This window comes from Mesoplodon densirostris, chromosome 20 (genome assembly GCF_025265405.1).
Source record: "Mesoplodon densirostris isolate mMesDen1 chromosome 20, mMesDen1 primary haplotype, whole genome shotgun sequence".
Lineage (NCBI taxonomy): Eukaryota > Metazoa > Chordata > Mammalia > Artiodactyla > Ziphiidae > Mesoplodon > Mesoplodon densirostris.
Window position 1 is genome coordinate 17,068,175 of NC_082680.1, and position 12,254 is coordinate 17,080,428.

The 12,254-nt window shown below is 41.6% G+C and overlaps 1 protein-coding gene across 3 annotated transcripts in view; it reads left to right on the forward strand.

The window, feature by feature from the left end:
- The window catches only part of MTUS1 (microtubule associated scaffold protein 1), a 105,837-nt gene that overhangs the window by 66,309 nt on the left and 27,274 nt on the right, over positions 1–12,254 (forward strand). For all 3 annotated transcript variants that reach the window (XM_060085949.1, XM_060085950.1, XM_060085951.1), the window contains 2 exons: positions 2,458–2,672; positions 11,896–11,962. In XM_060085949.1, the coding sequence (XP_059941932.1) occupies positions 2,458–2,672; positions 11,896–11,962 (282 nt within the window). The remainder of the gene's footprint in view (positions 1–2,457; positions 2,673–11,895; positions 11,963–12,254) is intronic.

Here is a 12,254-nt window from a genome sequence, read left to right on the forward strand (position 1 = left end):
CCCACATACCGCAAAAAAAAAAAAAAAAAAAAAAAGGAAAAAAAAAAAGAAATGGTAACTTCAGAGCAATGAATAATAAATGAATACATATTTCAGTCAGTATTGGTAGGACATATAGCAGCGATATCGGTCAGGAAAGTGAACCTTATCTACATATGTTGCAGGAAATTCTAGATGGTCAAAGAGTTAAGAGATGTTTTTTGCTCTTCTGTTTGTATAAAATCATATAAAACACTATATAAAAGGTAGGTATTTATCCGTAAATATTGGTAGGTATTTACCCGTAAAAATTTATCTGTAAATATCCAATAATATTCATTATTGAAATGAATGGTTAGCAGATAATGTGCTTGGATGAATTAAAGTAACATTTTGTTAAGATTATTGCATAAATGTTTATTTTTAATTATGTAATATATTACATCCCCACCCCATCTTCACTTCCCAGAATGGGTGGGAACAGAAGCCTAGGTTCTGACTTGGGGTCTGTCCTGTAGAAGCTGTCTGTGCCCAGGCTAGGCCCGTCACATCCTGGAACTTCACCTTCCTTATGGAGGGTTACTGGGAGGACCACAGAGAGGGGAAGTGAGAAAACACTATAAACAGTAAAACAGTAGAATTATTATATGTTGTAGGACAAATATAATCCCTGGGAACATTTTATTTGTTTATTTGTTATTTATTTGTTTATTTTATTTTTTGGCCGCGCTGTGCGGCATGTGGGATCTTAATTCCCTGATCAGAGATCGAACCCGCGCCCTCTGCAGTGGAAGCGCAGAGTCTTGACCACTGGACCACCAGGGAAAGTCCTTGGGAACATTTTAAATTTTAGAAAATGACATAGAGGAATACTAATCTCAGATATTTGGATAAATTGTAAAATATTTAGATTATTTTTCATCCGTACGTGACTCTATAAAGTTCTCCTTTCAGGACTTTAATGTTACGACTGTGAAATTGGTTATGTCTCTGTCTGCTTTGGAAGTGGCAATTATTGCTAAGCAGTGAATGATGATTCCTAACAAAGACTAATGCCTGCTTTCCCTTCTCTTTAAGTATTTTAAAAACACAATAAATATTTTAGTCATTTTAGAACTGAGAATTATCAAGTATTAATACAAATATTGAGTTGTTTAACCATGGGAAGCTACCATAGAAAATGAGAGCCCTTTTCCTGTTTTGTTTGTTTGTTTTTTTAACTTAAAGAATATACTGAGTGTATTTTGCCATTGCTTCTTGGAACATGAATCCTGAGGTTTCGTTTTCCTTCAAGAAATCGCTGTTTTCTTCCATCTAAAAAATTAGAGAAAATAATTACTGTTTATAAAATTGTCTTAGGTTTGTTTGTCACCATAGAATGTGGATGCCACAGGGAATGACTTTGAGAATAAGGAAACATTTATCTTTTTAGTTTCTTGTCTTTTTTCCCCCTAGATTTAGATTTGTTTTGGTTATTCAGCCTATTTATTTTAAGAAGCTAAGCAGCTTGTTTCCTGTTTTTCCAATTCTGTTTGACATTTAAAGTGACTGAGACATTTGGAATGGTTCCAAAATGGAACCGTTTTTTTCATGTGAAATAGAGTAATTCCCAGGGCACCATGACAGAAAGTGAGAAATCACTTAGCATGGCATCTTAAATGGATTTGGAGCACTAGCGTGTGCTTTAAAATAAATTTTTTTTAAGCCATATTACCACTTGAAGGGGGAAAAGAAACAACAAAGCTTGTATTTGATAGAAAACGGAAGAGTGTAGTCAAGAGTATAATACTCTTACTGAATCACTTTGCTGTGCCCCTGAAACTGACACAACATTGTAAATTAACTCTCATATAAAATTAAAAAATTTTTTAAAGAGTATAATACTCTTAGCAATGAATTTAAAGATCAGGTGTTAAATATGAGTAGATTTTCAATGTATATGTGGTGATTTATCAGGAATTAGGAAGTGATTCATTTAGAGTATAAATCTTTGTAAGGACCAGGCCATCAGCAGGGAGAGGACAGGAAGTTAGTAAGAAACGTATAAGAAGAGGGAAAGGCATTTAAAGTCCAATCATTCGTGTGTTGTTTTTCAGCCTGTGTGATCAGAATGGACAGTCAGGGTTTTTGTCACAGACAGATTTCTGTACCAATTTACCTGGAAAATTAGAAACTATGAAATCAACGTTATTTTGCACGCAATTTTCATGCTTCTGGATTGGTAAATCTGTTTGTTTCAGGCCCCTAATTCTCTGCCCCATATATAACTTATGTCAGAATTAAAGCCATCGTCTGTGTTTCTGAGTTCCAGGAATCTTGATACTTGATTAATCCCTGTTCTCATCCATATGCTTTCCTTATGTAAACATAACTTAAGTGCATTTCTGTGGCTTCTCTAGTTGTTTGTGAAGCCAGATGGTGGTAGTTATAAAAAATTAAAGTCACATATTTTCCTACCTATATTCATTCCTTTTGCAGTTGAAAAGTGCAGACAGAAGAGTCCCAGAAGTTTATGTATCCAGACACAGACATCTCCAGATGTGCTCTCCTCAGAAAAAACACTTGAGTTGGCTCAGTATAAAACAAAATGTGAAAACCAAAGTGGATTTATCCTGCAGCTCAAGGAGCTTCTTTCCCATGGTAATACCAAGTTCGAAGCATTAACAGTTGTGATTCAGCACCTACTGTCTGAGGTAAGGATGTGTACCCTCTAAACAGCCTTCTCACTAAGGTAGGGGCAGGCGGGGGGATGGGCAATGCTCATGCTCCTGTCTTGTGAATATCTTTAAGTTAATGATTGGTAAGATCATATGTAATTCACCCAATTATGCTTTTGTCAACTCACTGGATACCTGAGTCACTCTCTAGAAATCTGGGATTGAAACGTTTCTTAGTACTTCTCTTTCTCCTCTGGGGTCTGTTAGACCAAAAACAGTGAAAACGTAATTGCCTCTTAAACTTCTGTATACCTCTAGACTATATTAGCATTGCCAATTAAAAAAAATTAATCAGTCAATCTAAGAAAGAAATGCAAAATTTTATTTGAGCCAAATTGAGGATTTTAACGTGGGAACAGCATCTCAGAAAGCTCTGAGAATTGCTCCACCCCTTAGAAGTCAAGGCACAGTTATGTATACGTTTTTTGAGACAGAGGGCGACACATTATTGACAGTTTACACAATCCAGATCTGCAAGTACAAAGTGGTTGGTCATGTGACCCCTTACAAGGTCTAGAGGGAATGTTATCTTTAAGGAGTTGGCTTGGTGCTGGGGGAGTGTTGCTCTTTATGGTTGAGCAGGTATTTCTCCTGATGGGGGAGGTCTGGTCCATGTATAATGCAGATACACAATGCACAGTAGAAGGGAGAGAGGAGGCCAAAGGGCAGAGAAAATTTTTTTATGTTTAAAGTTTTCTTGCCATAAAATATGAATTTTATTTCACAGCATTAACTTTTTTTTCACTTAATTTTTTATCTAACTATATGTAGTTTTCCATATCACACTGAACTTAATGCTTTGAAAAATGAGGTTGATTATATTTATGGGTCAAAGAACACTTTTTTTTTTTTTTGCGGTACACGGGCCTCTCACTGTTGTGGCCTCTCCCGTTGCGGAGCACAGGCTCCGGACGCGCAGGCTCAGCGGCCATGGCTCACGGGCCCAGCCGCTCCGCGGCATGTGGGATCTTCCGGGACCGGGGCACGAACCCGTGTCCCCTGCGTCGGCAGGCAGACTCCCAACCACTGCGCCACCAGGGAAGCCCAAAGAACACTTCTGAGATAACTCCCAGTAGTGGTCTAGGGAGTCTTCAGAATTTCCATCTGTTCCTATAGTAGTTTGTGGTACAACAAACATGAAACAGATTTTCTTTGCTTACTTACTCTTCCCTGATACTCTACAAGGATGTTCATTCAGGAATTAGTTAAAATTCATTGAGAAAACCAAGTTTCCATGAACGTATGCTACTGGCATAGCAACAAAAAGTATAATTATTCAAGGGGAAATACTGGGTTGAGAATGTAGCTTGAGCTCTCTAGATTTTTTTTTTTTTTTTTTTTTTTTTTTTTTTGCGGTACATGGGCCTCTCACTGTTGTGGCCTCTCCCGTTGCGGAGCACAGGCTCCGGACGCTCAGGCTCAGCGGCCATGGCTCACGGGCCCAGCCGCTCCGCGGCATGTGGGATCTTCCCAGACTGGGGCATGAACCAGTGTCCCCTGCATCGGCAGGCAGACTCTCAACCACTGCGCCACCAGGGAAGCCCTCTAGATATTTTTAAATCACTGTTTTAACGATGAGGATACCTGACATCTCAAGAAGAATACTGTTCAATCTGCTTGCTGTAGTTCAGTTCAATCCAACAAACCTATACTCAGTTCTTACAGAGGCTACTCTGATGTGGTTGCCGTCTGGGGCAAAGGGAGATGCAGGTGAATGAGACTTGGTCTGTGCCTTTGACGAGCTGCTAAGCTAGCAGACAGTTTAAATCAGTATTTGGTGAACATTTTACAGCTTTGTTCGAATGAACTTTTTTGAGGGGGAGATGCAGACATTTACCTAGTTTTTTGTTTTGTTTTGTTTTTGTTTTTGCGGTATGCGGGCCTCTCACTGTTGTGGCCTCTCCCGTCGCGGAGCACAGGCTCCGGACACGCAGGCTCAGCGGCCATGGCTCACGGGCCCAGCCGCTCCACGGCATGTGGGATCTTCCCGGACCGGGGCACGAACCTGTGTCCCCTGCATCGGCAGGCGGACTCTCAACCACTGCGCCACCAGGGAAGTCCCTACCTAGTTTTTAAATTACAGTAGCATACAGTATTTTTGCTTTTCTTTATTATATAAGAAAGGAATTTTGAGAGTTGGTTTATCTAACCAAGTAAGCTAAATTGGAAACTACATAACGTCAAATGTAGGGAACAATTAGTTTGTCTATTTAGTGATAAACCAATTATTTATTTTACTATCTCTAGCCTAACAACCCCATGTTCAACTCTTTTCTCTCCTTTATCTCCCACATGAAAGCAGTCAAGTTTGGTGAGTTCTCATCCCACAGTGTTTTTCCCCTTCCTCATCTCCTCTTTTCTATCTCTACTGATGCCAGCCTTGTTCAAGCCCTGGATAACTGTCTCCTGGGTTTTGTTAATAACTTCTTAACCAGTCTTGAGGCTTGCACTTTTCTCCTCTGTAATCCATCCCAATCACTGCATCCCAAAACATTTCACTCTACTGATTACCTTCAGTGGTTCTCCATTGTCCACAGCCGATTTGCCCAGTATGGTAGCCACTAGCCTTAGGAAGCTATTGAGCATTTGAAGTGTAGCTAGGCTGAACTGAGATATGTGGTAAGTGTAGAATACACACAGATTTTGAAGACGATATGAAAAAAGGATGTGAAATACCTCATTAATAACTTTTCTATTGACTGTATGTTGAAATGATAATTTGGACATACTGGGTTAAATAAAATATATTGTTGGGGTTTCCCTGGTGGCGCAGTGGTTGAGAGTCTGCCTGCCGATACAGGGGACATGGGTTCGTGCCCTGGTCCGGGAAGATCCCACATGCCGTGGAGCGGCTGGGCCCGTGAGCCATGACCGCTGAGCCTGCGCATCCAGAGCCTGTGCTCCGCAACAGGAGAGGCCACGACAGTGAGAGGCCCACGTACCGCAAAAAAAAAAAAAAATATATATATATATAGAGAGAGAGAGAGAGAGAGAGAGAGAGTCAAATTAATTTAATCTTTAAAAAATGTGGCTACTTGGAAATTAAAATTACATACATGGCTCACATTATATTTCTCTTGGATGACTCTGGTGTGTAACTTGGAATATAAGACTCTCTGTAATCTGGCACCAACTGCCCCTTTAATCTTCCCCTCACTGCCGGTATGCTCCAGCTGTATAATCAGGAAGGTAAAGGAGAAGCAAGAGGGGTTTAACATTTGTTGAATATTTACCAAGTACCAGACATTCTTACTTAATAAAATCCTCTCCAAAACGCAAGTTGGAGTTTACAAAATAAGAAAATTGAGGCATAGAGCTGTTAAGTACTTGACTATCTATCATCAGATGGCTGATAAGAGGAGGACCAGGACTTGAACCCAGGTCTAGGACACTATGAACTCAGAATCCCCTGTAAACTTCCTGTACTTTTTCATCTTTTGCCCAAATACCATTATTGGGCTACCACCCTTCTCCCTAGTACCTACGTGTTCAGATCTTTCTTATATTAGCATCGCATTACTACCTGGATTTAATTGACTTGGATTCATTATACAAACCGCCCAAGTTAAAAATGCAAATTAAATAGATGAGACCGTCCTGCCTTCCATGCCTGTCAGTGAGCAAAGGCCCAGGAGTGGATGTGAGGTGGACAACAGGAGTCTTGCTTCAGCTGTATTCTCAGTCCCTTGGTACCCCATGTGGCATGACCCTTCCACGCTGCATGTGGTCCTAGTGTTTAAAGATACTTTCCTTCCATACGACTTGGCCCCTAAACACAAACCAAACATTTTATCAGGTGATCAATTGGAGAAAGATTTGGTCCAACACTAGAGAAAATATTTCACTGGGTCGGGCACACTGAGAGATGCTTCAGTCCACTGCAGGGCAGACTCTTAATGAGTTTCATGGTTTCTTGTATCGCATGTGAATTTCATCTTACACCCAGTTTGGATCCTAATGCCCATGTAACTGTGACTCTGTTGAATTTCTTAAAATTCAGCTCAAAAACACCCTCTTTTATGAAGACTTTCCTGGTCCTTCTAGCTCTATGTTTTATCTTCTCTCTGTATTCTAGGAGCACTTATATTTCTCTGTCACTCTCTACCTAGTAGGTAACCATTTCGAAGTTGTTTTTACTTTTTAAGACAGCTCACTGAGAGCTGGATCTGCTTCTGGTGCTTTCTTAGGAAGCCACCCCAGGTGCTATGGCAGTGCCTTGTACATAATAGATACGCAGTGTGTATCTCAATGAACAAATGGATCAATAAAGAGGACGGAATCCCAGATGTAAGATGAACATATAAAGTCTTTATGTAAATGTTCTTTGCTCTTTTCTAGCTCTTTATAATCAATCAGCAAATATTTACTGATGGCCTAATGTGTACAGGGAACTGTTAAAAAACAGTTGGAAAGGAAAGATATGACCAAGGAAAAGTTAAGCAATTTTTTCAAAATTTTTACTTAACCCTTTGGTTCTCTCATACCCGTTATAGAAGTGATTGATATATAGATATGTAGATATAGATTGTAGATCTATACTGATCTATATATACATATATATCTCGTTATTGCTCATTTTTCCTAAACCGTTTCAGAGCATTAAATTATAGGTAAAAATCGTTGATGATAGGGAATCCTGGAACTGTCACTTATCCTTTTGTTGCAAGTCTCTTTAATAACTACAACTTGGGCTTCCCTGGTGGCGCAGTGGTTGAGAGTCTGCCTGCCGATGCAGGGGACACGGGTTCGTGCCCCGGTCCGGGAAGATCCCACATGCCGTGGAGCGGCTGGGCCCGTGAGCCATGGCCGCTGAGCCTGCGCGTCCGGAGCCTGTGCTCTGCGACGGGAGAGGCCACAACAGTGAGAGGCCCGCATACCGCAAAAAAAACAAACAAAAAATAAAAAACCCTACAACTTTACCACTTTAGTGGTAGACATCATTCATTACAGAGCAGAAGTTCTAATGCATGTCTCATGAATCTGGAAACCAATACCACACTTCCTATTTCTCAGAGGACACACTGTTGTTAGTTTTAGTTCTGATTCTTGGTTTATCCTTGCATGGTTCTACAGTGTTCTGTGCAGGCAAACCAAGTGCCAGACAGTGTTAATGGTAGTGATCCCAATTTCTTCATGAGAGTTTCTGGGTACCTTAACCCAACCTCTGACCAGTTATTCAGTGTGCCTCCAATTCTGTTTTTGCTAGTGGAACCTAACCTAAAGTAGCACCTGAACAAAGATGAATTTTGAATGACACTAGCAGTCTATGAATAAAAATGTCTCAGACCAAAAAAAAAGTGGACACGATTCATCGTGTGGTAGTGGGGATGGAGAAGGTCAGAGAGAGCATACATCTGACCCATGCGACGTGGCTCTTCCCTGCAAAATCCCCTGTGCTTTTGACACTCTCCCAAGCTAGCAAATTGAGGCTCAGTGATGGGATGACAGCCGGAGACTAAGTGCCTGTGTCCCAGGGACTCCTAATTAAATTATGGTGAGTCCATTTTTTTCTTGGAGCACTTTATATATTTAATGTATGAGTATAAAAGCATTTTTCCCAACCAGATTCCCACCTCCCTCTTTTTTTTTTTTCTTTTCTTCGCATTGTGTGGAACTCTGCATGTTACAATACAAAGAAAATTAAATAAACTTGTTATCTGGACCATAAAGAATTTATCATCTAAGACAGAAACACTGATATAGGAGCAGCTAAACAAAAAGAAACAGGCAGTCAGTATCTAAGTGACAAATGCATTTTGTCATCTACAAAGAAAGGGTAAAGATCTTAAAGGGCAAGCTACCAGGAGAGTCAGGTAGAAAGTAACACTGAGTATGTGCCTATTAGGATATGGGCACTGTGGTCGGCATTTCACATAGGATTTTTAAATCCTATGTGAAATTTAAAGCCCTTGGTTTTTTAAAGCCCTATTTAAAGCCCTTGGTTTTTCCATTGTCCTGTAGTGCTTCCCCTCAGATGAGGTCATCTGCCTTGAGTTATTGGGCCTGGATGTCTTAGTTCTACCTAGGTTTCAAGCTTCTTGAAGCAGGAACCATGTCTTAAATTTTTTCCATATTTCCCCCAGCATCTGGAATGGTACTTGGTAAGTTGGTACTGAGTAATAAATTGCCAACCAATTCAGAAGGATAAATGTCCTGTCTAGGTGTGTGGGGGAAGGGAGTAGTATCTATGATTGACAGTTAGTATTCCCTGAAGGCTTATAGAATGGGTCAGGTACAGAAGACCAGGCCTTCCAGCTTGTGGAGGTGGGACATGCATGACAAGCATGACTTGGACAGAAGAGGAGTAGGGAGTCTCAACAGGGGCTGGGTGATTGAGGTGCATGGAAGTTTACGTTTTATGCACTCAATGGAAGACTCTTGCTGAGCAAGGGCATTTGTTTGTACCCAGAATATGGGATAAAAACCTACCAATCCTCTGCAAAATAGTGTGGAGGGAGGCTTTCCATAGTTCAGGAATGGGGTTGGCGAGGATGAGGACTAGGGTGGAGGCATCACTAACAGAAAAAGTGCAGTGGATTCAAGACACATTAGCAGGGAAGAACTGACCGACTGTGGCACAACCCATTAGACAAGGAAGAGTCCAAAACGATCCCATGGTTTTCCTGTGGCTGCCACTGGGATGGACAGAGGTTGGAAGACATCGATGGCTTCTGGGCACTGAGGAAGGCTGAGTGCAGTGGAGCTGGGGGCAGTGTCCCCATGCGTACAGTCGGCCCTTGGTACCTGTGGGGACTGATTCCAGGACGCCCCCCGACCCCAACAGCAGGTACCAGAATCCGTGGATGCTCAAGGCCCTCATATAAAGTGACGGAGTACAGTTGGTCCTCCACGCCCACATCCCAGGTTCCACATCAGGGATTCAACCAACCTTGGATTTCAACTGTACTGAAATTGCTTGTCCACAAAGTCCCTTTAATAAGCAAAAAGACTGCCTTGTAGATACTTGTGATAGGATGTAAAAGTTCACAGAATCACTCCTGGAAACTTTACACCAACTTAACTTTTCAATTTTCCATATTTAAGGATTTCCGTAAATTTGAAAAGTGATTTAACTTCTTGCCAGCTTTTCCTTCTATTAAGGATTTAGCTCTAAGAAAAGAGTGAATTTTAAGCAAGGTCACCGAATGTGTTACAGGACTGCTTGCGTGTATCTAGCAAAAGTCTTCTGGGTCTCCTGTCACTCGAGTGACTAAACTTGCTGATACTTTAGAAAACTCATTGCTTGTTCACTTTTAAAAAAATGGACTGACTGATTTGTGATTTCAGAACAACCTAATACTACGTTTTAAAAATCAAGCATTTAGAATATCATTAGGGCCAAAATGTACTCATTGAGAAAGTGTTCCTTAAATTCCAGTCACTGTTAAATGTCCAGGACAGTGCTAGTGTATTGTTAACTTCCCTAGCTCTTTCGTGAGAGACTATTACAAAGTAAAAGGTAAAAACCATAACATATATCTGATCCTCAACTCTCAATTCAGCAGGTCACACTTCTTAAAATGCCAGGGAACCATGCTGTAAGCATTCAAATGAATTTTTCTGGAAAACATCATTCATTTTATAATGTCATGTTAACTTCTACGTCACAACGTCACAACACACACTTTCACCGTTCCTCACCTCGTCCATAACTCACTTAGCACACAGGTTTTGGAGAATAAATGTCCTTTTTCTAGTAGCAAGTATGCTCATCTAATGACCCCTAATTAGAGAGGGGAATTAAAAGGTTCACAAGTCTAAAAATAACTCCATTATCTACGCGGAGGCGGCCGGTTTTTCTTTCCCCTGTACCAGCTGATATTTGAAAGTAAGTGGCGATCGATCAGTCTAAGCGCTGGCTCTCGTTTTTCATAAATGAAGGGCTGTGGCTTTAAGCAGTCGCAGGCAGCCTGTGCCAAAGGCAGAAGCTGCAGCCTCAGCTCCTGTGAGGAGAGAGGCGTCCCAGGCACACGCTAACCTGCAGGATGCGAAGTGAGGCCAACGGAAGACCAATGGCGCTCCTCCTGGTGGAGCTTTGAGTGTAGACCGACCGGACTGGTGGGTGGCGTGGCCACCTGCGCGGGGACGGGAGGGGGGGCTTGGAGACAGAAGCTGGAAAATGGGCTGCTCGGGCAGCAAAGTGTGCCTCTATTCTCCGTGTGCAGCAACAAGGGTAATTAGTATTTGTTTATAGTGCTTTTCTGGAAGAACGCCAGGGGCGAAGGCAGAGGTGGTCTGGCGGGAGGGGGAAACGCTTTGAGTGACAAGCCACTCTCGCCTGCAAAGGCCGGTCTCATGATCTCCGTCCGCAGCGCTGCGACCCAGCTGCAGTGGGAAGCTCTGTCCGGGGCGATCCCTCCCGGGGAGGGCATTTCCAGAGAGCTTTGCATTCTGTCTTTTCCTTCCTTACACGCTGGTGGGAGGGAAACTGCCTCATAAGAAACTGTATCTAATTGCTGTGTTTGTACAAGCATGTGTGTCTGTGCGCTTGCGGATGAGTTGCTGGTAACTTAGAAATGGTTCTCCTTGGCGAGATTGATAATTGCTTTTCTGATTCTGAAACAGCTGCCTGGTTTTCTTTGATTCATTTCTCTAACATCTCCTCAGAATGATCGCTGCTCCAACATATTATCATCCTTAGAAAATAACGTGTAGCTGAGTAAAATTAATTTCATTTTGTTTTTAAAGGATTATTTTTTTCGCCGTGGCTCTGTAAGAGACTTGTGTGTCTTCCTTTTAGAAGTAAAGGATTGGCCTCCTAAGGAAACTTTTCTATTTGCAGATATAGGGTAAAGTTCATATAAGTGCATGTGTTTAGAACATTAGACGTTTATCGTAGACTGATTAGGCCTTTATTGCCCTTGGAAGAGGAGAATGCATTATGTCTTAAGTACACCTTAGCTGAAGGGTTCTGGGATCAGCAGGGAAGCATGGCTCAAAGTAAATATTTTTAAACGGGCCATTCAGTGCCTCAAATGAATATTGCACAAGGACCTGAGAAAATACAGATTTTTGAAATGTGAATTTCCTTAACAAGGAAGGGACATCTGTGTTTTTTAACAACACAAACTGTTAGCCTAAATGATGCATATCTTGGCTTCTCAATTCTGAGTCTCATTTTCCTGGTGATAACAAATGTGTGCTTTACTGAAAGGGACCCTCTTGAAAACATGAGTAACTTGATGTGTGTTTTCCACAGCAGGAGGAAGCCCTGAAACAACACAAAACCCTATCTCAAGAACTTGTTAACCTCCGGGGAGAGCTAGGTAAGAGCTTTTTTTTCTTTCTTTTTTTTCCTTCTTCCAAGTTTTTCGGGTGGAGGGGAAAATTGTCACAGTTGGTTTTCCTCTCTGCGTGGTGTCTGGACCTGCATGCTGGCAGCGTTAGCCACTCGCTCCAGTATCTGTGCAAACACTGACCATCGACGTTGCTGTTGAATCTTGGCAGTTTGACCTCAAGTTCACAGAATTCTGGGCACTGATCTGACTAAGCCCAGCGGAGTTTCTGATGACCAAAACATTTCTTTTCCTGAAGAGGGGGACGGAATGCTTTTTGTAA